At 39.9% G+C, this 24,679-nt stretch overlaps 1 protein-coding gene across 1 annotated transcript in view; it reads right to left on the bottom strand.

The window, feature by feature from the left end:
• Positions 1 to 4,745: 4,745 nt before the first annotated feature.
• Positions 4,746 to 24,679, bottom strand: part of KCNK5 (potassium two pore domain channel subfamily K member 5) — a 34,608-nt gene continuing 14,674 nt past the window's right edge. The window contains exons 2-5 of the mRNA XM_058021368.1: positions 13,480 to 13,591; positions 11,974 to 12,140; positions 10,656 to 10,824; positions 4,746 to 9,848 (exon numbers count right to left, since the gene is read on the bottom strand). Coding sequence (XP_057877351.1) covers positions 9,034 to 9,848; positions 10,656 to 10,824; positions 11,974 to 12,140; positions 13,480 to 13,591 — 1,263 coding nt within the window. The 3' untranslated portion in view covers positions 4,746 to 9,033. The remainder of the gene's footprint in view (positions 9,849 to 10,655; positions 10,825 to 11,973; positions 12,141 to 13,479; positions 13,592 to 24,679) is intronic.

Below are 24,679 nucleotides of genomic sequence, written 5' to 3'. Positions count from 1 at the left end.
GAAACCACAGTCCTCCCCACCCTGAGTCTTGTTGATATTGCTTTCAAGAATGGTCATTTTACAGTAAATACACTCTGACAAGCCCAAAGTCTCTTCCTCCCTCTCTGTGCCAAGAGTTTATCCCATGCATTTCCAAAACCACACAGCACTTGAAGGCACAGTAATATCTGGAGGCAGAAGCTTTTAAATAAGAGCCAGTTAGAGCTACAATCCATCTCCACCTTTTTTTTTTTTTTTAAATTTTCCTTGCATTCTTTGAAAGAAGCCTGTCTCAAGCCCACACATTTTAAAAGGCTGCCAGTTCTTTCCTGCAGATTTTGCACCTTTCAGCTGTTAAGCCTCCATAAGATTTTACTTTGCATCTACTGACAAACATCATAGAGTAAAACTCACCCAGAGACTTGGCCTGACAACCTATTCAGAAAACTGCTTGAAATTATTTGACACTAATTTCTTGGTGGTTTAGAGCAATTAACAGATTCCTCAGCTATTGTAGTTCTGATTTCTTCCTGTACTTGATACAAATTTTATATCTTGCCCTAAAAAAAATAACTTCTTAATTCAACACCCCATCCCTTTAACTTTGCCTGACTGACGTGCTGGGATTACCAGAGCTGGGGTTAAATGCCAGGGTCTCTCCATTTGAGCAGCTGTGAAGGATAGAGAACTTACACCACACAACTACAGATAACTTGAAGGTTAAATTTTAAAAGCAGGTATTTGCTTTAACTTCTTGTCTTCACCTGATCTCTCTCATATATCTCAGAACCTAGTCTTACATTTTACATCAGTGAATTTCACTTTCTGAAGATAAGCAGCACAGAAAAACCCTTAAAATTTGAGTCTTCTTCATTGTATGAAAAAAAGCCATCCTTGCAAGCCTTTCTCATTTTAAGCCGCCAATTTTCTACCATTTATTAAAAACTAACAGCCACAAAAACAGCCAAAGAGTGCAGTGTCCCCCTCAGGTGTCCAAGGTGTGTTGCTTACTCCTGCTTTTGCATTAATTTCCCATTCTAATCAGCAATTAAAAAGCAGGCCAATTAGCTTACTATTTTTCCTTCCTTTCCAGCTGTGCCTGAGATGAGTTGGCAAAAGCCTCAGGATGAGAGGAATAGAGTATATCAATAGAGATTGTCTGCATCTGAAGTGTTAATTTGTTCCTTTACTTTTTGCTGCCTGCCAACAACCCATAAACCACAAATATGAAGGTTGCCAGAGAAGGACAACAGAGCTTTATGAATAAACACACTTCAGCTTCAGAGCTTGTGACTTCCATTTCAATGTGAACACAGATTTATTTCACATTGGTGTGCACATATTTTGCAGTTCTGCCCAGCAACCAGGAGTGTGTAGGAACAAGTGCTCCTCTGCAGAGTTTATTTTGATCAGTGTGGATAGCGCCCAGCCCACAAATCAGCACAGAAGAGGATTTTTGTCTCTGATCTCAGCGGCATTAGGAATCAGGATACTTCCTCATACACCCAAAAGCTCAGCTAGATAAACAGAAATGTGATCAACAAGTGTCCAAAGCCAAAAGTCCACAGAACACTGCAAAGCTGTTGACAGGCCTTAAACAGGAATTTTGCTCTTGGTCATTCACACTGAGAGCATTAATTCTCCTTACAATTACAAGCATATTATGGTGCCACATTATATTTTTATATCTAATTAGATTAGAAGTGTCAAAGTATTTACATTTTACCTGAATTAATAATGCATAGGAGTAATTTGAAAACATGTGTGCTTTTGTTTAGCATATATAGGAGAGTAGCCAAAAGAATGTTATTAAAAGTTAGCATGGGAAATTTCAAAGAATGAAATATAGCAAAAAAACCCCTGACTTAAGATATTTTGTGTTTTAACCTCCTCACAGAGGAGAAATGAATTGTTTCAGACATTTTCAATTTTTCAGAATTTATATTTTCAGTTTCTTTTTTTCTTTCTTTGTCTCTCACAGCCCCACCCCAATAAGGAGAAAAGAGGAGACAGGGTATAATTTCTACAGCTTTCTCCATGTAGGAAACAACATAACCATCAAAATATGAAGAGCAAGCTATCACTCTTTGCTCTTTCCTATGAGCAGCAAGGAGTGACAAGAGGGGGAGAAACTTTGGCATCCCATAAAAAATATTCTGAAAACAGAAAACCAAAACTCTTTGACTTCACAGTTTTTTCAGTTTAACTTGTAAAATCAAAAATGATAATCAGAATATTTCTCATACGTTAATATATTTTCCACATATCTACTCATTTTTTTATTAACCAGAAGGAGTTCTGGCTTGGAATCGTGGCTATCAGAGGAAGCCCTCCCATCAACATGATACCTGGCTTTCAGGGAGCATAATGCTTCCAGCATCCCAGTCCACATGAACTCTCCCTTTCCAGAGAAGCCATGCTGGTGTGAAACAGCAAACTCCCCTGGTCAGTTAGATGAGTATTTGTGGGTGTTCTGTTTTGGACCTCTGTGCTCCCATCAGTCGTGGTACCCCTCCCTGTGCTGGGCTGGCTGTGTAGTCCAAGATAAGCACTGGCTGCTGCTTTGTTCACCCCAGGATGCACAACACCTGCCCAGACACCTCTTGTGCACAAACCCCCAACCCCTTATGAGTCTCTTTCCTTGGGAGCTGGGAATAAAATCGAGGCAGTAAAGGGCAGCTTCGCACCCCTTTTTCCCTGAGTCTTTGCCCTCATGCCACGAGTCAGCAGTTGCATCAGCTGCATGCAAAAGCAGGTATTTGCCCAAAATAAAGTGAATATCCCTCACCAACCCCTTCAAGTACCCCAAGCTGCACAAGAGCTGGTGCTGAAGTCTGAGTGGAGAGCTAAGGGCCTGCCAGGAGGAAGCAATGCCATGGCTTTGCTCTCAGTGAGATAGGTGACTCTGGTCAGGGCTGGGTTTACCCCCATTCACCCATCACTTCCCCCTTTTCCTCAGGGATGAAGACACAGCCCAGAATCAGGCAGTAAGGCCAGGCAGGTTATGTGCAGGAGGCCCAGACTGGGTGCAGGTCAAGGGAATTTCCCAAGAAACAAAAAGTAGTAAAAATCTAAGGAGTGTTGTACTCAGCACAACCTTTTATTCTTATACTTCTATTCTTATATATCACAGTATTAGTTATCTTACTAAGGGCAGGTTGAGGCTAAAAGTGTATAAAAAAACAAAAAATAAGTAAAAATCAACCAACCAAAAAACTGCCAAAAACCAGCCAATCCTTGCTGACAGACACAAGGTACAAGTCACAAATTTAAAAAGAAAACCCTTCCTCTTTAAACTATAGGTAACAGAGCTCCACCACCTCCTTGCATAAGATTGAGACAGGCATTTCATGGGTCCTTCAGGACCCGGGTCCAGCTACAGGGAATTGCTCCGAATGGAGTAGCATTTCCCTGTTAAAATGGTGCTGAACTGCAACTCATCCTGATTTTTTACTATGTTCAGCTCTCAGAAATAAAGGTTTGAGTCCTCTGTGCCCATGAGCTGCAGGTTGCTGGTTTCATGTTGCACCACGTACTGGTAAAGGCCTAGGAAACACATTCAGTGAAAACATTTCAGGCTTTTTAAGTGTCAGCTGCTCTGTGATTTTATCTATCTATTAAGCTATTGTGTTCAGAGAACCTGCAGCCAGGCATGGACCATTAGAACAGGCGTGTAACACATACAGGTTTGTCCTGTTTTCCTACTTCTTGCCACCCTCCCCTCAATAAATTAATGACACTACTAAAATTCCAAGGGCAGAAGGTGAACAACAGTCTCCAGCCTGCTGGGAGCTGATAGAAATATTACTGGGTGCTTTCCAGACTCCATGCTCTGTGCTGCCCTGAGCTCCATGAGGAGCTGCCACCTCCCTCTTTGGCTGTTTTTGGCACCAGTCACCAGTCAGGCACTTCTTCCTTCACTGCTCCTGTTGTGTGGCAAGAGGAAAAGCAGAGATTGGCTACTCTCACTCAAATCCTACAGCATCTACCCTTCGTTGCCATGCCCATGCATCTCCCCACTTTCCTAGCTTGTGCCTCAGCAATTCTACTTATTTGTCTAAAATAGGTTCAGTCTCTTCTCTCTCAGGCTGAGGTTGTCTCAATTTCTTCAGATGGCTCCATCTGTACCATGGGTATCACCAAGTCACACTTTGCTGCCCATTAAGGCAGGTAGTTAGCTATTTTCCAGCGTGTTGCCAAGGAAACTGCTGGAGCTGAAGGACTGCAAATAGTTCTAGCCTGAAAAATGGCGAGCACTGCTACTAGAAATACTGCAAAAATTCATAAACAGCTACTCAGATATTTTAATAGCTCTGGCATGAGATTCAGATACCAGTCATAAATGTCCATTTTATTTTATCACAGTACTGATTAATTCTAACATTTCCCATCTCTGTGCATCTTCTTTAAAAGCAGCCCACTGATAAAACACAGCCCTTAAAATAAACTTCAGTTTATTTTTCAACAGCTGTCCAAAATCCACATTGAATAATACTTTGCTATGCTGTATCTAATTGAAGACCAGATGCCGTTGAACTGAAGTCATCAATACCCTGTACAAGTTAAGGCATCTGCTTGCATAAACAGCTTGCTTTTTTGGCTCTTTACCTTTGGGCCAGGACCAAGTCTCATCTGTAAGGTGTGTTACAAGTGTAGGTAGTTGTAAAAAGAAATACTGATTGCCATTCTTCTCATGACAGAGAGGATAAATTGTAAATTTTTTATTGCAAAATATTAAAATAAATTACATTTTACAAAGACTTAGCAAATATTTACATACAGTGTGATTCCAGTGACAATCAGCAACAAAGAACAGACAGACAGGCATATTATGGAGTGATAAGAGTCAGAACTGCACAAATGTCAAAAGCCATATTGAAAGACAAGCAAATTTTTAAAAGTTAAATCCATCACAAATGGAATGAATCCTACGAGGCACAAAAATGACATGTCTACAAAGTTCTTTTGTTTAGTCAACAGACATATTGCTTTTTGCTCTCCTCGTCTGTCTCTGCACACTCTCCCAGATCAACTGGAGGAAAAATAAAATCTTCACACATACAGCTGTGTTACCATGGATCTGTTATCAGTCTGGTTTTCATTCTGTGTGCTTTGTGATATCCATTGCCAGCAACAGATTCACAAATCATTAGTTCAGAAAAATTAAACACTCTGATTTTGTATTTCCTCAGTGACTTCGTACCAGTGTATCATCAGATGTGTGAGGCTGCCTGATGTGAGACAGGTATCTGAAAGTGATGCCCTTCTGGTAGAAACAGGCTTCAGTAACACAGTACAAACCCAAGAAGCATCACAACGATGTCATGAAGAATGGGGTCATGTAGTCTTACAGCACTTAAAAGGCCTTTTGTAGGAACAGACTTCCATGGTCACATTTCAGGATTTAATTTTTGAAAAAAGAGTAAAATTGAAAGTACTGGCTCATCTTGGCAAAATTAATAAGTGAATCCATCCTTCACATGATGTGACTGGAAATAAAATCTACTTGTAGGCAACAGCTAGAAAGAAGAGTTTTCACTGCTATTCCATCCCTTCCTTATACATGCTTTTAAGCTTTTTTCCTTCCTTAAATATCCCCCTTTCCTTGCTTTCCAGGAAGAGATCTGTCTCACCTATAAAACCAACTCCACAGCTTTAAGAAAACTGCTAACATTATTAGTTAGCCAAATGAAATCAATAGGTATCCAAAGAAAATGTTTCCAGATTGACCAAATAATTGAAATTACAAGACATAACCAGGTAGCACTGGGGAATTCATGCAGAGACACTTTTGGAACTGAATAGAACAAAATCCAGCCTGGACACCCCTCTAAGTAATTACATGTAAATCTGAAGGCAGAAAGATATTAGTTTAGATCCCCCAGGCAGCTTCTTTTCTCAAGACGTGGAAGACAGGCAGGCAAAAATCTGTCCTGTTTAGCTCTTCGGCACTTCTGAGATGGCACCATAATTTTAAAAACCCTGGGAATGGTTCAGCTTTTTGGAGAGAGCCATTATGAAAGCTATGCACCAGCTAAACCCCTCCAAAACTCTGAAACATGTAGGGCTTAACGAGACCAATTCTGTTGGCCCCTGTGTAAAGAGGAATTTTTTCCCAGTGTTAAGATTACATTAAGGCACATGGTGGGATATCTTGAGAACAGTTTTGTGAGGTGTGATCATGTTTCCCCGAAAAACTGGGAATATTGTACTTTGTTTTAATAAATTTAAACTATTACTTTAAATCCCATGATACTTATTATGCAGACTTATAGTCTATGCTGACTACACTGGGAAAGGCCAGAGAGCCACATCTAGCTTGATAATATGAAACAGATCCCATCTATTCTCAGCTCTGGCATACAAGTGCACTTTGCTACACAGAACAGAGTCTGGGTTCCAGTGCGCATCATCCACTCCCAATCAAAGCAGCCCAGCCAAGTGTCTGGGTTGTATTATTTCAGTATTCAAGAGAATTTTTTCTTTTTTTCTTGTTTTTTAAATGAAGATTGGACTATGCTTTTCCATTTCAAGCACTTGCTGAAAGTCTTTTCTCTCCTCGTTGTCCTGTAGCTCTCTAACTGTTACTGAAACTTTGATCTTTGCATCAATAATGGAAGACAAGTTGGAGGACAACAAAAACTATATGGAGTGCTTTCTCATTTTATTTTAAGTTAGTGTGGACTTTTTTAAACAAAAAATATTAAAAAAAAAAAAAAGAGAAGGCTAAACTGACTACACAAGCATCCTGTGCATATGCACATAATCCTACCTAACATTTCTTACAGTTATTGAGTACAGCTGTCAACCACAGCCCTTCAGACACAAAAACTTGAAGGGCTTGGAGTAATTTTAGAAGAGTGGAGATTAAGGTATCTTACTAGAAGTAAATAAGAATCATCTTGATACGGCCTCTCCTTCTTTCCTGTCAGATACAAGTGAAATTCATCCAGCCACCCCTGCTCCAAATAGCAAATTTGATTACAAATGAGAATCTCTCTTCAACAATACTACCATAAATTGCAGATTAAATACAAATCAAATGATGTTGACTCCACGGTTTTTTCGCATGACAGGTGGACACGAGTTGGCCACAATTTGGTCATTGTGTTCACATTCTATTTGAAAAAATGTCATATGTGCGGAAAATTCTAGGAAAGAAAACAGAATAGTAAAGACAGTCCCTTGTTTCACAGTAGATAACTTCAAAACTTCCCATCTAAAGGCTATCCAAGCAGAGTGCTAGCTTCCCATATATCTTCCTTCTTGTATGGGACAGGCCAGCAACTGAAGCTGCAGCCAATATTTGTAGTTATCAGAAATAGCCAGTAATTTATGATTAGCATTGCAAGGTTCCAAAAGGTCTTCTTACAGAGCTGGTGAGTCTGCCAGCATTACACTGAAAATGAGACTGGGACAACTTTTAATTGTTCAATGAACTTTGGAAACTTTCGGACATACCAGAATGGCTTAAATACTCTAAAACCAAACAGATCAGCAGAACCTGACATGTTAAGGTTTAAAGGTCTTGGCTATCTTCTGTTCCAAGTGTATTGGATAAATCTGAAGCCAATACCTCTTGCCAGCATATAATCAAGAGCCTCATGTGAAAGAGTTGTCAGGGTTAATGCACAGACATAGAAAAAGAAAGAAAAAGAAAACCATGGTAAAATTTCTTTGTAGCCAAAACAATTTGGGCATACATGCTATGAACAGACATGCTTCCTTCTAGTGAGTAGCCCATCTCCAAGTCACAAAATAATACTTTCAGAAGCTTAGAGCCAAAGTTCCTTCTAAAAAAAAGTGCCTTATGGCCCGAAGTCATTTGATTACATCTCAGTTTGCCCAAGGTTTGATATTGCCCAAACTTCTATCGAGTGAGATAGAATAACCATTGTATACGCACATAGGTCAAACTCTAAAAACAAAACAAAACAATATATGAAGTGTAATCAACTGTTTCAAAAATCATCTCCCATTCAAGTCATGTCTGAAGTACCAAGGCAGGGAGGAACATCAAACAACAATACTGACTAACACACTGCCCAGATCAGCAGCAGTGCTACAGGTCCCCTCTGACAGGCATTAGGGCATTTGGAGAATATCTGTGCTTCCCAAGGTGATTTTTTCCTAAGAAGAACAGTGTCAATAAAACTTCACCTGTACACAGATACTGTATGAGGTTCATTCAAGTATTTCCTTTAGGAAATGGACAGTGGAAGGACACTTTCAACACTAAAAAAGTTCATTGCATCCTGCTTGTGCCCATACATGCTTTGATCAGTAAGTCTTCCAGTCACTTTACTCTTTGACAGTTCTGGGGCTGACGTGTACCTCAGCAGCCCAACTGGCGAGCTTCATCCCAGATCTTTCCTTGTTAGAGGGCTCCTTCTCGATCCATTCCTTTGGAACTCTTAATTTTAGTATTTTATTTATGAGATTAGAATTCACTATAATTTGACAAGCACTGACATATTCTACGGAGATGTTTCAGAGCTTCCTTCTCAGTCTACCAGCACAGCTCAGCTCAGATCTGTGTGCCCTGGCATTCCATCCAAAGTTTCTCTTTAAGTACAGCGCCATATTTTTGGCAGTAACAACTTAACAAAGAGCAACCCCCTTGATTTCATTTGTGATAAATGCTGGATTCAAATCCAGGTTTTCAGAGGTGAAAGGCTAATGGAGTAACCGAACATGTTTGATGCCCAAAACAGTCTTGCAACAGTATAGTTACAATCCCAAACTATTTCCTCAATGAAATGCATGAACTCAGAGCAGATCCAGTGTATTAACTAGTCTTTTCTATTTTGTTCAAGAACCATAAAATCTAAAGGAGTGGGACTCCAAATTCAACTGTTATTTTACAAGTCTTTCAGAAAAGCAAAGCTGACAGGCTCAGAAGCCAACTTAACATGGGAAAAGGAGACTGGAGTTTCGTAGTCTGGGACTTGCTTTTGTTTTCAAAGAGACAGGAGAAGCTGCAAACTCACTTTTCTCCTTGCTCTATGTTCAATATGCACTGACCCCTTTCAGAAAAACATTGTCCAGCATGCTTCACGTGGCAGCCTTCACATTGCTTACTGTATTATATTCATTCATCAGCTGTTCATAAGGCACAGAAAGTTCTAGCTCATTATTGGTAAAGGTAGATTCATCAGAGGATGGGAATTTTACTAATTTTTTTGCAGTTTCAGATTCCTCTGCAAGATTATCATCCATAGAGGATTTTGACGTTTCCTCATCATCTGAGATATCTTCCTCTTCATCATCATCTTCATTTACAAATGTTATATTGGCATTCTCAAATATTAAGGGCCGATAGTCTCTGGAATCCCACACTTCACCTTCTTCTTCACTAATCCTGTCCAGCTGGTTCACAAACATGGTTCCTTCTAGAGGGCTGTCTGGAATATTTTTGTCATGGAGGGGTCTCAGTACGTGACCATTTTGAATGTCCAGGGAAGCCTCATCATACTCAAATGACTCTGTTTTTGTGTAAGTCACCTGAACATCTATACTGGCGTTCATTTGTTTGGCATTTTCCACTATAATCATTTTGTCATTGCTTGTCTTCAGGGCCTTCTTCCCAATTTGCTTTATAAGGTCATTGTAGGTCTCTTCCTTCTTTGAAAGAAAGCTGAAAATGTTGACATCCTTTGAGGTACCCATTTGAAGGGGTTTTTTAGGCCGAGGGTGGTTCTCAAATGACTCTTTTCTTTTTTTCCTCCGTTTCTTGATTGCTTTGTGGACTTCCACAAACATACTGACCTTCCAGTTAACAAAGAGTGAGAGCCAAGCTAGTCCCAGATAGATCCATAACTCCACAAAGTATCTGTAAAGCGCATGATAGTTTGCATCTGGATTTACACCTACAGGAAATTAAACACAAAAACATTACTGTAAGAAGAGTCACAGTTGATAAACCTTGAAGTTGTTACCCTGAGAACTGCTCTCTTCCTCACTAAAAGAGCCTTGTTATTTGAACATCACTCAGAGAGGTAGCAAGTGGGGAAATGAAAGAAAAAGTTGATCCCACATCTTCCACTTGTCGGCTACATGTATTCTGACCACTGGACTAACCAAATAAAAATGAAGTATATTTATCCTCTCCTTGTAAGATATAAAAGTGAACATTTTCCTGCTTAAAAATTACCAGTCTTCTTCCTGCCACTGAAGCATGCACATATAGGTACCTTCCTTGAGAAAAAGATTCAGAGTTCAAGGTATGAGGACCAAAGTGCTGAATGAAGCAGTGGCTTTTAGAGAAAGAAGAGGTTTATGAGGAGAGAGCAATATGCTCAGCATTCCCCATTGACTAGTTCTAGGCAGGTGTAGGCCCCATGCCTACACATCCTGCTTAGATCCCATTCAAAGGTGCACAACTAACATGGTGGGCAGGGTAGTTCCTTGCCTGAAATACAGACCAGGGGTACCAGACAGACTTATGGACTCTAGAACTTGGCTGCAAAAATAACTCAATAAAGGCCTTAGGTGTCTACACCAACACTGAAGAGCCAGATCTAATCCACTGGATCAGTAGCCAGCCTTAACAGAATATTCTATCCTGCAAAATGTGCTCTAAAATCTTAGAAAACATATTTTCAAATTAAGAGTTTGGAAGTAGAATTGTGACACTGTGCATGTAATAAAATAATACATAAAATACAATTACTGACCAGCAACAAAATCTCCAAATCCTATGGTGGTGATAGTGATGAATGAGAAATAGAGGCCTTCAATGTAATTCCATCCTTCAGTCACCATGAAGACAAAGGGAGGAATAACCAGATGGACCAAGACACCCCAAACAATGAATATAGCCGTGCATGTAATTTGGGCTTTCCTCTGCAAAGAAAATGCAAAAGTCAGGGAACGATCTCAATTCTCAATTTTTTTTCCTACCCATGGCACCAAGAATCATCTGACAGTACCAGATATTTCAGTTTTGTGCTAACAATTTAGCTACCATAATTAAAAGTCCCTATAAGTGACTGAAGTAAACACACTTTTTTTTTTCCTTTATGCAGAACTCCCTATTCTTGCAACTGCTTGCTCAAAAAGGATTATTTGCTCATAGTTTTGTTTCATGCTCTTGAAAGAGTTTAAGGAGTCCCAATTTTATAAATTGGAATGGGATATGGACATAGCACTCTAGTCTAAAAAGCCATCAGTACCTCTAATTTTCCTCTTACTCATTTGAAGACAGAAGATCAGAAGCATTTTAAGGTGTTTCTCTCCCATTTCTGTTTCTTTCTCTTTGTCCCTCATGCCAGCCTCTGTACAAACCTCCACATACACACATATTTCACTATTATTTTCTGTATTTTCAGGTGCAAACCCTTTACTTTCAGGTGCATTATTTTCTGCACTTTTCTCAGGTGCAAACCCAAGAAATTTCTTGCTCTGATTCTGAAAGCAGGACCTAAAGCAGTCCCAGTGCCCTCCAGGCACTCTGACCCTGCACTGCCTCCCATTTCTGTGCAGAGTTAGAACTGAGGATTCACTTAGAGTGGGGAAGGGAGGAGAAAGAACCCCAAACAAACCATCACCAAAAAGCCAACAAAATGCCACAAACAAAAAAGCAAAAGCCAGTAACAGAACAAAATATTGTTTTGCAGTAGGTTCACTGCACAGCAGGAAATATTTGTGCTAGCATTCAGGCAGGTGGGAGCCAAGCAGGACAGCATATTATCATTCCTGTGCCTGAGGAGCTTGAATGAAATGTCTGTGAAATGGAGCCTCATGTACATTTGTTCTAAAGGTCTTTAACGTAAGAAGTAGTACCAAAGGTTTTTGTGAGATCTCATTTTGCTAAACTTCTTGCAGAACTAAAACATCAGATACCATCCCTCTTTTAGTTCTTTCAATGCACATCATTTGAGAAAATTTGTGCAAGTGTTCATTTACTACGAGATAAGCAGGCAAGTTATGAAATGCAAGCTTAATTCATGCATCAAAACTACACAGTTCAAGGGTAAACAAGTAAGGGCTTACCAGGCTGACTCCTCTTTTCGTCAGAAACTGGCCCAGCCTCTTGGCACGTCCTCCAAAGAATTTCCCCAGAGCACTGATCCACGTCAAGCAGAGAGGGACTCCAAAAAGCCCATAAAAAATGCAGAAGAGACGCCCAGCATGTGTCTTTGGGGAAACATTTCCGTAACCTGGAAGAGATAAGCATATCCTCCGTCTGTTCTGGCTGAAGAGAATCCAAGGCAATTCTAGCTGTGCACAAAACAACACTGTGTGGGCTCCTACTGTGTTGGGCACTCCACCATCTAAAAGGGAATTACTTTACTTCAGCTGCCCATCTTCTGAAACTGGATGCATTCCAAATCTAACAAACACATATTCCATTACTGTACTTTGTGTTCCCTAGATTTTGTGAATCTTTTTCTGGACAAGATGGGTAAATAGAAAATAAAGCTCATCTCAAAACTTCTGATGTGATGTCCCAATCTTAAGCAGCATTGTTAAAACTTGACTGATTTAATTTTACAGTGTGAAACTCAAAATTCATCCTGAAGCTAGATCCCAGGTGAAAGATACACTATACACATTTAACTTGTGATGCGGTACCTTTGCAGGGTAAGAGCATGTGAGTTAAGTGCAAGGCAAGTAAGTACAAGATATTTCAAATTAATTTGGTTCTTTGCTGGTCATAGAACCCAAGAGAGCATTGCAGATTCAGGCTCTAAAATCAGCAGCCTATATTCTGAACTTCTGATAGAGTCTTCTTATTTAGGAGTGTTATTGACTTCAACATTTTTCATAAGTTATAATATAAGCTGGGTATTGTGAATTTTAAATAATAAAGAAAACCACAGAACTGCATACAATTTAACAGTAAGACTTCTACATTTGGTCTTCACTAGTTATTTTGCATTCCCTTTTTTTTTTTAATTGTGCAACAAAGTGTGTAACAGCACCACGTAGTAAAGATTTTTACGTCTTCCAGTGCAGAGGATCTTTATAAGGACAAATCAGTAGTGATATTTAAAAAGCAACAGTTGCTCTGCTTCACCTTTTTTTAAGAGGTGGATAAAAAATATAGTTAGTTCTGCAAGCCAGGAACACTGATAATTTAGTAGTAGCTCAAGAGAACGCGTGTGTGTAACAAGACAGCAATCCAAAAACCTCATATGCACTTGCTTTAGGTATTCATTTAATGGAATGCTTTGTTATGCTTTTGTTTTGGAATTTTATGATTTGGAAATTTAAGTGCATAAATCAATGGAACTGGAATGACACCAGCCAACCCCAACAGCACCTTTAGTCCATTACTTATTGGAAAGGCACACTTCCCTCTTCTGTACATACATGGAGAGGGTGCCAAAACCCTTGGTTTTTTCCTCCAAGAATCTGCAGGTGAGCACACACTTTAGGCAGCTCCAGCCAGGGGACTCTATTCGGTGGCTACCTTGACACAGAAATGGGAGACTACAAAAACAGTAGAGCCTACAGAGAACTACAGATAGAAAGGTTGACATAGTAAATATTTACCGATTGTCGTGATCACAGTAGCAGCAAAGATCACAGCATTAGGCCAATTCCAGTTGTTAAAAGTATTGTTCCCAGTGATGGCAACCCCCTGTCCAGCAGCGTCTGACACAACCTGTAAGGAAAAAGTAACAAGCAATCTTGTAAAATCCTGGCAGCCTAAAAAAGGATGTGTTTGTCCCTCTCAGGTTTTCCCCCTTAGCTCATACTTTCAAAATAATCTCTTGAATTTTTTGTGAAGGCTGCCCTAGCCTAGTATATTCAATAACAATAATTTTATGAAATACTAAAAACTTTCTTCACATAAGAAAAATTAATTCAGGTGCTCTGACATTTCAATAGGGAGTTTCAATCAGATAAACTTTTACTTGACTTACAAGTTTAAAACAAATAGATGTCTTCCAGAGAGCTAATAACACTCCTGCAAACTGAACTAGCATTTAACCTCCAGTGCAGATCTTGAATTTGGTTTAATATTAGGGACGTCTTCAGAACTACTATCCATTTCAAAACACTGTTACATGCCTCAGCTTGACTTGGGTATGAATGTCATAGAATCCTTGGCAAAGCTCATGTGATTCATGTTAATTCACCTGCTGTCTCTAACGAAGTCAAACCATCTAAAAGCAAACACTTAAAACTGTACTTTTCAAAGACAGAGAAATTAACATTTTTTTCAAAGCATTTCATGCAACAGGATTCCAATCATTGTCCTTGAATCAGGCCCTTTTCTTCTCCCACGCTGGAATCTGGTATGTCGTGATAAATGCAAAGCAGTAATTCTTATTTTGTGCAGAAATTGCAAGTTTCAGACCAAAGCCTTGCATCTCGTTGATTCTGGAGTGCATTTCTACCTCCCCAAAGTAAAAGGAAAAAACCAAACAGATATACCACATTCCCTCTGGGAAATCTCAACTTATTTAAATGTTTGCCCTGTAGCATCATGATGCAGGTTAAAACCTTACCACGTTACTCTGCTTTTTTCCCTTCAGTGTAAACACCGAACAAAACTCTGAGGCAACATCAACAGACAGGAAAGGTGAAGATATTTCCAAATGTTGATTTATAATGTTACCCACTGTATGCATTTCTCCCTCAGCAAGTGTTGAACATAAAAAACTATCTGCAGCTAAATATTTAAAAAACTGGAAGCAATATACTTTAAAAAAAATTTTTAGAAATAAACATGACAGGTGATGTTTATATTAAACTGGCAAGAACTTTTAAAGGTAACAACCAACTCTTCCTTCCCCCATCACCCTTTCCTTCCTTTCTACTTGATTAAGATCTGATCTTGGACCCAGCAGAGAACACGAAGTTCAATCACTACATACAAACATACACAAGTTAACACAAGTTTTAATTATTCTTGAGACTTATTATATATTACCACCCTCCTACTGTAATAAAAATGCCCTCAAAGTGAATGTATTGTACATATACAAGATGCACATGATTTAATTAAAAATGCACTTTCAACACACTGTTATGTGTTGTTCCAGGCTGTTCCAGAAGATAAAAGGAGAAGCATTGAAAGTGAATGAAGGTAAAGAACTCGATTTTTTTTTTCTCCTGGTAAAGTCAAAGTGTGTGTAAAACTGGATGCAGTGTCTTTCCACAGCCTACAGGCTCTGGATAGAAAAGGGACAGAGTTCTCACCAAGGTACTCATTTATCATGAGAAAGTGGTGTACAAATGAGAAGCAGCCCTAAAACAGGCAGGTTGAGGGCAGGCAAGTAAAACACACAATGTTTTGAGAGCAGGCAAGTAAAACACACAAACCCTCTTCCAAAAAAAAAAAAAAAAAAAGTATCACAAGAGCTCATCTGAGAAGAAACCAATCAAAGTACAATCACTCATTTCTGCCATGGTCTGTGGAGGAACTTCCTGAAAGTCCCAAAGGACACCCAAATCACCTCAAAAACACAATCTGTTATCTATTATTCTTGAAAAGATGCCCTGACTTCTTCCATTGCCTAAATGTTACACTAAGAGCCAGTTTTCCAGTCATTCTCCATTCCATAATCAGACTTGGATATTTTTTAGTTGTTGTTTCCTCACAAAGCAAGCGATCTCCAAGAGACCCAGTGAACTATCCACTCCCATTATCTCATGCATTAATCCACCTTGGCCTGACCTCACGAGCTCAGCTTCCCAGTACATACAAGTATGTCAAGACCTGCCAGGATTTGAGGTCTGGACGTCTGAAGAGGTCCCAGATCTGAGGGGAAGGAGCTGCTGGACTGAGTGGCACACAGCTGCCCTTTGCAGCCAGGCAGCTAACATTCTGGGGGAGATGGCCAGCTCCACAAGTTATATGAACCTTTGGTATGGTGAACCAGAGATAATTCTCCAGACACAGCTGACACCCTCTTCCTGTCCCTATTTGCACACAGCTATTGGCTATTAGCACACAATTATATAAGATCTATAGTCCAGACTTCTACTTCTAAGTTACTTAATGCCTGCAATAAGTCGGAATGTGCTATATGCATCCCAGCTGCAGGAACAAAGTCACAAAACATGCTTATATAGCTTTGGTGCTGTGGGAAATATGTAGCTGCTTTCCAAGCAGCTTAACTTTTGCCCATACTGAAATAATTAAAGGTTCTGGCTTAAAAAAAAAAAAAAGTGAGTGGACACTATACAACTGAACAGCAAACATGGTTGTGTTCTTTTGCTTGGCAAATCTGTTAGGCTCAAATGTCAGAGATGCCTTTGTTTTCATATGTGAGGATATAGAATGCCCCAGGTTGGCTGTGCTTGATTTCCTAAACTACAGAAAACTTCCACCAAAAAGTCTTTGGATTGTAAAAAACAAGGCAAGGAAGGAGAGGAAGAAGAGGGTAGGTGGTGCAAGTGTTAGTATCTTGAGAGACATATTTTTAAAATACTTTTTCAAGTATGCCCAAATGCAAAAGCTGAAAATAACTAACTTATAATTTATACATCGCCTTAAGTCTCACCTCAAGAAGTTCATACTGATGAAGGCAGGAGTGTTTTAGGCACCTGCCACTTGAATTCCCCCCATATGAGTAAGAGTAGGGCTGGAAAGTTCTCAAAACATTTAAAAATAGCAAGGAGAAGTCTTGGCCCATATAGGTCACACACCGTTACTGATTTTATTCTAAGTGTTAAGGAGTGCAAGAAAATCTTAAGAGACTCTAGTAAGGAACAGTTGGGTCTGAAGACAATAAGCAAGAGGAAGAAAAAAGGACTTCTGAGGTATTTGTGGCCAGATAGACAGACACACCAGACTGAAGACAGAAGACAATAAACTGACTATATGTAAACCAGAGCAACAGATCCTGCCCCAACACCTGCATCCTGCACCCTATTACATAGAGGAAGAAGAGGCAGATACTGCTCAGAGCCAGGTCTCTTTTGAAGAGGCTAAAGCCTCCCGTGTTATTCAAAGCATTCCCTGGGATATCACATCCAGGTCTAATGGCAGCTTTAAGGTTCTCCCAGTGGTATGAACAATTGTCTTTTGAAATGCTGTTTTTCCACAAGAAAGGAGATGTAATTGAACTATTAAACCTGAAATTACACCCAATGGCTTTCATTCTACTCCCAAGAGTATTACAATGTAATGGACAATCACAGCTTCTGAAAGCTGAATCCATTAAAGCAAGAACTGATGCATCCTTTGAGGACTCCTAGGCTTTGTCCTCACTTCTGACTCCAAGAGAACATAGGAGTAATTTTGCTTCTTTCTCAAGTTGTTTTATCAACATGGATGCAAAGATTTACTGCACTGAAAAACAATGAATTTAGAATTTACCAAGTACTTTAGAGACTTTCCTACAAGAAATGAAAAAGCTTTAACGTAATCTTTTTTCACACTGACATCTAAATACAATTTGAAGAAACCAGAGAAGTGCAGTAGTTATCTAATCATTGGTATGTATAATACTGACAATTAGCCAATCACAATAAAATTATCCAGGGTAATAAATTTTAAATTTAAACTATCAGATGAACAGTATACTGCTGTTCATCTTTAACAAGATTTCAGTTTTTAACCAAATCCAGTAGCAGCAGGGCTAAACAGATAGGTGAAGTGATACAAGCAACTGTACGAACAAAAAGCCTAAAGGAATTCGTAGTGACTTTAAAACTACATAAACAGTTAAAATCCATGCCATGCTAATTGCATACCCTTTTACTCGTCCCACATGGCTTTTACAGTGATTTAGGTTTTCTGGCTCCAGCTATAAAGTCACAGTAGCACTCAGCTGTTTATAATAATCTTATTTTTAGATGCAATAAAAACATATTTAATTGTTAATGGATATCTTTCCAATAATAAAAAAAACCTGAGTCACATGTTAAGACTCCCAGATCAGATATATATTATAAAGTTCTGCTGACCTGGATAATATTGCCCCAGGATTGAGTACATGTATATAAAGAGAAAAGAAACCCTCTCAGCCAGTAACCCTTTTGAAGGAAAAAGGCCTGTGGGTGGTCACAGCTAAATTGACAGGACAGCATCCTCAGACTCATTATGCAGACAGGCAGCACAGTGGCCATGGGTGGAAGTTTCCTGTCCTGTTGGCATACTTTACTTTGATGTCTGCTTACACATTAAAAGTAGCAGAAGTTATTTCACAGACACAGGCACAGTCTGAATTTTGTAAGTACTTTATAGCTAGATCAAGTTGTAAATTCACAGTCAAACTAGAATATATTAACCCTGGCTTACAGCTGTCATAGCTCAACTACTGTGTAAGTTTCTGTATTTAGTTGTTAAACAACGAATATATATCTAATGTAATACTAAACAGCATAATTTATTATTTTGAGTTATAATCACTGGAGAAAGAGAAAACAACAAACAAAGTAGATATTGAAGGTGATTGGCTTTCACTCTGCACCCCCAATGTGCCCCAACTGAATGGAAGATACTGTCCATCAGAGAAAATATTTTCCTCTCCGGAATACCTTGGCAGCTTGGGTTTTGGGTAAGGAAGGGGAAAGTGAAGCCAACTATGCAACTAATGTTTTTACCAATGAATAAAAAACTCTTTCTCCCCAATTACTTTTCATGTCTAGTTCTATGAGGTGTACACAAGTAATGTTTTATTAAAAATTCCTGTTTGAGTTCTTCAAAGACTTCATATTAACCTATATATTTTTTCACCTCTCTTCCCAACCTCAAAGACAGATGCAGTACTGCTAAGAAAATCCTGCTGTGCCACGCTGCTTACTTTGGTAGCCAGAGACACAACGTGGCAGAGCTGCAGAAAGCTGAGAGAACTCCCATACGGTGAAATGATTTCACTGAGGCAGCAGACAGATCAGCTATTCCCATGTCATCTTTAGAGCGGCTGCTATACACGTGTCAGTGCACAGAAATGGAAGCTCATCACTTCTTGGAAAGGAAAAAAAAATCTTTAAGGATTAGAATACAAAAACCTCACACAGCCTAGAATACAAAACAGCAGCACCCTCTCTGGACATGTTTCTGCCACTTGGCACCTGGCACATTTCATATGTGATCTGCTGGAGGCAAGAGTTCTCAGGAAAGCATGGTAGTAACCATCCTCCCCTTCTGAGCAGCTCAAAGCCACCAGAAAAGCACACAATTGTGGTTCCTGCCATCCTTTCTCACTGCCATCTCTAGTGTAATGACAGACCTACCCTAACTGCTCGCGTTCCCATTAGAATCACACTGGCAACATGACCAGGGCCAGCACACGGAGCCAAGTGGACAAGCCCTTGAGGCTGCCTTTGCCACTTGACAGTCCCTGCAGGATTACACAAACCAGCAGGACTTAGGATAGCTGACCTCTCATTTCCCTCTCAGCATTATCTGTGTTTGCAGTATGAATTTCATGTTTGTCAGGGCAAGAACCACGCCAGATGTAAAAGAAGTCTTTTAGCTGAGTCCTGGATTTCCTACTTCTCTTCTGTGGGGAATGGTTTGCGACCTTTTTTGAGAAAGAAAAATAAGACAAATGAACCACATTGTCTCAGTCTGACAGGCAACACCCTTGTGTCTTGCTAACCTGTGAAAGTTTTACTGTCCTTTACTGACCTATGCAGAGAGTTGAGCTGGAAGCACGAGGTGCAGGATATGAGTCAGCAGCACCTGCAGTATAGGAGGATGGTGGGAATTAATAAGTTCCACATTAAGTGAAGAGGACACTGGTTGACTACACAAGTTGGGTTCCGGATCAGCTAAGCATAAAGGAGTGAATACCCAGCTGGCCTATGTTAAACTAGGTTCTGCAAGACTCTTGATAATCCTAGAACTTGTATAGATAGTCTGTTTTAATGAACAAAATCCAAGGCAGAAATGTCTTGTTTCTAACAGGACAATGGGGTTGTCGACAGTAGCTGCCTACCACAAGGTCAAAGTTGAAACTGAAACAAAAAATAGGAAGTAATCATTGAGGGAATAATGTTAACTTTCACTTCTAGAAGAACAGAAACTCTACAAGCCTCATGCTTGATGTTGACAGACGTAAATAACACACATAACCAAAAGAATACATGAAGTTTATGCAAAAAAACTAGAGAGATCACTAGACTATATAGCATTCCTTCTCCTTTATGTATGAATTGAAATAGAAGAAAAAAATAAAAACAAACCCTGGAAAGCAAGTGTTATTCCTCAGGTTTACATTCCAATGTAGATCAACTACAAACAGCAGGGGAGAAGTTTTCCCCTTGCTGTCATAACCAATCACTTTATAAATGCAGTGCAAGTGCTATAGCAAGTGCATACATATTTTGCATTTTTCAATCAACAGTTTAGTCTTAAAATATAGTTCTCTTATCAAAAGACAAAGTTTTGAAAATTCCCAGTGGGGGAAAAAAATCCTGGCAAAATATGGATTAACATACTTCAAGGGAGGAGTTTTTTTCCAACAATAGCAAGATTTAATTCAGAATGAGATGATATTTTCACACTTTTATCAATACAGCAAATAGAATATTATCTTCTCACTTTTTCACAGTCTTGGGAAAAAGAAGAACTGAAAGGAGTTTTGCTGTTTTTTTAAAACTGTTTCAACATGTCAGTGGTTTTTGTTTATTTGTGTGCTTTTAATAAGACAATTATAAAAGATAGTTAAATTTGCTACAAGTAACTTTAAATGATGCACCAGTATCTTACAGCATACAAACCAGAAGGGTATATATAGAGTTTGAATGCATTGTATATAACATACTTTACCCAAAAGGTTATATAACAAGATTGAACTTGCTCTGCAGAAAGAGTTTGGCTAATCTTGTTGATTCTTCATTTACCCAGCCAACTTCTCAGTGTTTCATTCTGTTCATGCAACACTGCTTCTCAATGCATAAATTAATTACAGAACCAAGACTCACTATTGCTTTCCCTTCATTATGCTTTACTTTGGTCTGTCAGGAACTTGTGCCTTCACCTAAGCAGATTTTTTCTTACCTAACTGAGCTTCCAGCACATGCCACTTCATACAAAGCTGTCCCTACATCTGAGCCTGATAGTTAAAGAATGCATGTAAATACATGCCTGGTTTTCACTCTGCATAGTTTTGTGATACAACAGACAGCAAATTAGGCATCATTTTTGGCTGTTAGTTTAGAACACAGAATAGCCAGAAGATTTCTTTACATGTCTTGTTCTTGATTTCTTATTTAAGTCATTTTGCCACAATTCATTTTTGATTTGTTTTTAAGTGGGAAACCTCCTGTTCTGAGACTTAGATGTGGCTGGCACTTTCTTTTTAAGCAGTCTTGCTAGTTTTATTGCAATATTTTATTATTTCCATTTAGGTGGAGAAAGCACAGAGTGGAATACCTTGTCCTTTACTGGACTTTGAAAGCAGATTCCAATGAAAGTAATTAAGTACACACTATGAAGAAAACTGTGGATTAGAGCTCAACATCTCTTTTAATTTACTGATAAACCAGTACAGAACAGGCTGTCCAGTAAGAACACCAAAGACAAGAAACTACCAAACAAGATACTATCAAACACAGAGAAACATGGAAATGGTCTTTACCAGAGAGAAAATACGCTTGACTAAACAACTGCATCACTGCGCTGTAAGGAAGCCCTGTGTGTGTCCTTCAAAGGGTGCAACTGAGTTTGGAGAGGATTAGAAAACATTGACATCTTAATCCTACACACCTACCTTTACACTTGAGAATATTCACTATTTAGTGTAATTCTGAGGAAGCTTCTATAAGGTTTATTTACATGCTCAGAACCAAGGAAGAACACTGACATTCCCCAAAGCAAACTGGAACTGCTCAACATGAGCTCCAAAATCTCTCTGCAAAAGAGTTTGCTGGATATGCCAGCGAACTCTTATCTGCATCTCAAGTTCTATCACATTAGCTGTTCTTAAAATTCACACTACCCAATCCCAGAATCACTTGTAAACGCAAAGAGTATTTAAACAACAGCATCCTTGCTACAGGTTAGTGAATCCATTGTGTTGTTGTGGCCACACTTTGGTAGCTTGGGGGGCTGCAGGGGTGGCTTCTGTGATAATCTGCTTGAAGCTTCCTCCATGTCCAGCAGAGCCAATGCCAGCCAGTTCCAAGATGGATGTGCCACTGGCCAAGGCTGGACCTATCAGAAATGATGGCAACATCTCTATAATAATGCAGTTAAAAAGGAAAAAAAATGTTATTGCTCCAATGAAACTGCAGCCAGAGCAGAGACGAGTGAGAATGTGGGAGGAACAGCTCTGCAGACACCAAGGTCAGTGCAGAAGGAGGGGCAGAGATGCTCCAGGCTCTGGAGCTGAGGTTCCCCTGCAGCCCCTGGTGCAGACCATGGTGGAGCAGCTGTGCCCCTGCAGCCCATGGAGGTCCCTGGGGATGCAGAGATCCACCTGCAGCCTGTGGAGCAGCCCCACAGCAGAGCAGCTGGATGCCCAAAGGAGGCTGTGACCCCAGGGAGGCCTGTGCTGGAGCAGGGTCCTGGCAGCAACGTGCAGACCCATGGAGAGAGCTCACTCTGGAGCAGGTTTCCTGGTAGGACCTGTGGGGCACCCATGCTGGAGAAGGCTGTGCCTGAAGGACTGAGCCCCATGAAGGGTGACCCCCATGCAGCAGCTCAGAGAGAGCTGCTGTGCCTGAAGGACTGAGCCCCATGAAGGGTGACCCCCATGCAGCAGCTCAGAGAGAGCTGCTGTGCCTGAAGGACTGAGCCCCATGAAGAGTGACCCACATGCAGCAGTTCAGAGAGAGCTGCTGTGCCTGAAGGACTGAGCCCCATGAAGAGTGACCCACATGCAGCAGCTCAGAGAGAGCTGCTGTCCATGGGACAGACTCGGGCTGGAGCAGTTCATGGAGAGCTGTCTCCTGTGGGAGGGACGCCATGGCAGGGCAAGGGAACAGCTCCTCTCCCTGAGCAGTGCCAGCAGTGTGATGAGCTGACCATAGCACCCCATTCCCCGTCTCCCTGAGCCACTGAGTGGAGGAGGTAGAGCCTGTGAAGGAGGGAGGAGTTCAAGGGGAAGGTTTTTTTAAGATTTATTTTACTTTTCATCATCCTGCTCTGATTTTGTTAGTAATAAATTCAGTTAATATCCCCAAGTTGAAACTGTTTTGCCTGTGATGGTAATTGGTGTGTGATCTCTTCCTGTCCTTATCTCAACTCACAAACTTTTCCCTGTATTTTCTCTCTCCTGTCCCGTTGCGGAGGGGAGTGCCTGGCATCCAGCCAGTATCAACCCACCACATTTTGCTATTTCATACAGCCTCCAGGACCTTCCAAAAATGTGTGTGAGTGAAGTTTTTCAGAAGAATTTGTGGTTAGATACAATGCCATTATAAATAAAACATAAGAGATAATATTGTCACACCTCCCTACCTTTATTAAGAGTAGTAGCTTAAGAATCTGTCCTGACTTTGCAGAACAGACCTGCTTTCTAACCATTCTGCCAAATGGAAAATAGTTTTCCCACACCTTCTCCCAGGCACTGATGATAGATAGTATTTTTCCACCCTTTATCTTTAGCACCACTATTTTAACACAGCACCAATTATACACATGTTAAACAATGCAGAAAGTTCTTCAGTGGACTGAGTCTCAAAAGAAACAGTGACAAATTTCAATTTGGGTATTTCAGGATTTTTCCTTCTGGGTTTTTTGTTTTTGCAAGTGCAGAGTGTCTGTGGGAACAATGCTAAAATGATGAATTTGTAACAGAGATCAGGCACTTGGCTTAGTTAATCCATAACTGCTGACAACGCAGTGAAGAGAGGAAGAAATTGATTTAACATGCAAAGGGCAGTCTCATTGAAGACAGTAATACAGGCACAAGCACCTCTCTTTGTATCCTCTTACTCTTCTGCTTCCTAGTTGGTAAAATGAATGAGGGTAGAGAATGCACATTTGTCACAGGCAGAAACACTCCTTATTTCAGTCTTTTAAGTGCTCATCTGTTTTTCTTGTTTTTCAATTAAAATTTAATCAGACTAAGTGATCCTTTAGAAAGGCAATCTGTTAATTAACCCGTATTAGACAGCAGAAATCATGCTCTTCAAGTACAATCTCAATTTATTATCCAGAAATAGCTCTCATTAGTCAGAGACAAGAAGGGGGGGAAATTTTACATACAAATTTAGAAGATATATGCTCTGCTCTGGTTTTAGCTTGTTATCTGAAGGCCATGCAATAAATCATGAATTTGGAGGAGATGTAAAGAACCATCTCTTTACATGCCTGAACCTGAAAGACACATAAAACTCTAATTGTGGCTTAAATATAATATTTATGAGTCTGGAAACTTCAGGACACAGTCCAGTGGAAACAAATTGTGAGTTTACAGATAAATTAATTCCACATCATTGTTTGGAAACAGAAAAGGTAAATAATCCCGGCAGCTATTCCCTGCTTGAATGGATAATCAAAATTAGACAAAGCATGAGCAGCATCAAATGGGATACATAAGACTTGATGATAAAAATTTTATGGCACTCTATAGTGCCAGCATTTGCTATATTGAATATTTTTTCCTTACTTTCCACTGCACACACTCCACTCACCACATCCTACCCCCCAATTAAAACCAGACATTCATGTGCTGGCCATTTTAGTAATTCATATAGGTGTAGATGCTGATCACTGCAATGAATTCTACTCTATCTACAAAAAGTCCATAGGATTGCTTCTACTTGGAGAAACAGTCTTAGTATTGTGTAATGTTCTGCAAGATTAGCTGCTCAGTCAGTGCTGGTAACTAGCACCACC

This window comes from Melospiza georgiana, chromosome 3 (genome assembly GCF_028018845.1).
Source record: "Melospiza georgiana isolate bMelGeo1 chromosome 3, bMelGeo1.pri, whole genome shotgun sequence".
NCBI classification, from domain to species: domain Eukaryota; kingdom Metazoa; phylum Chordata; class Aves; order Passeriformes; family Passerellidae; genus Melospiza; species Melospiza georgiana.
The sequence above is the reverse complement of the archived record's forward strand: the minus strand, read 5'-3'. Positions and strand labels throughout refer to the sequence as shown.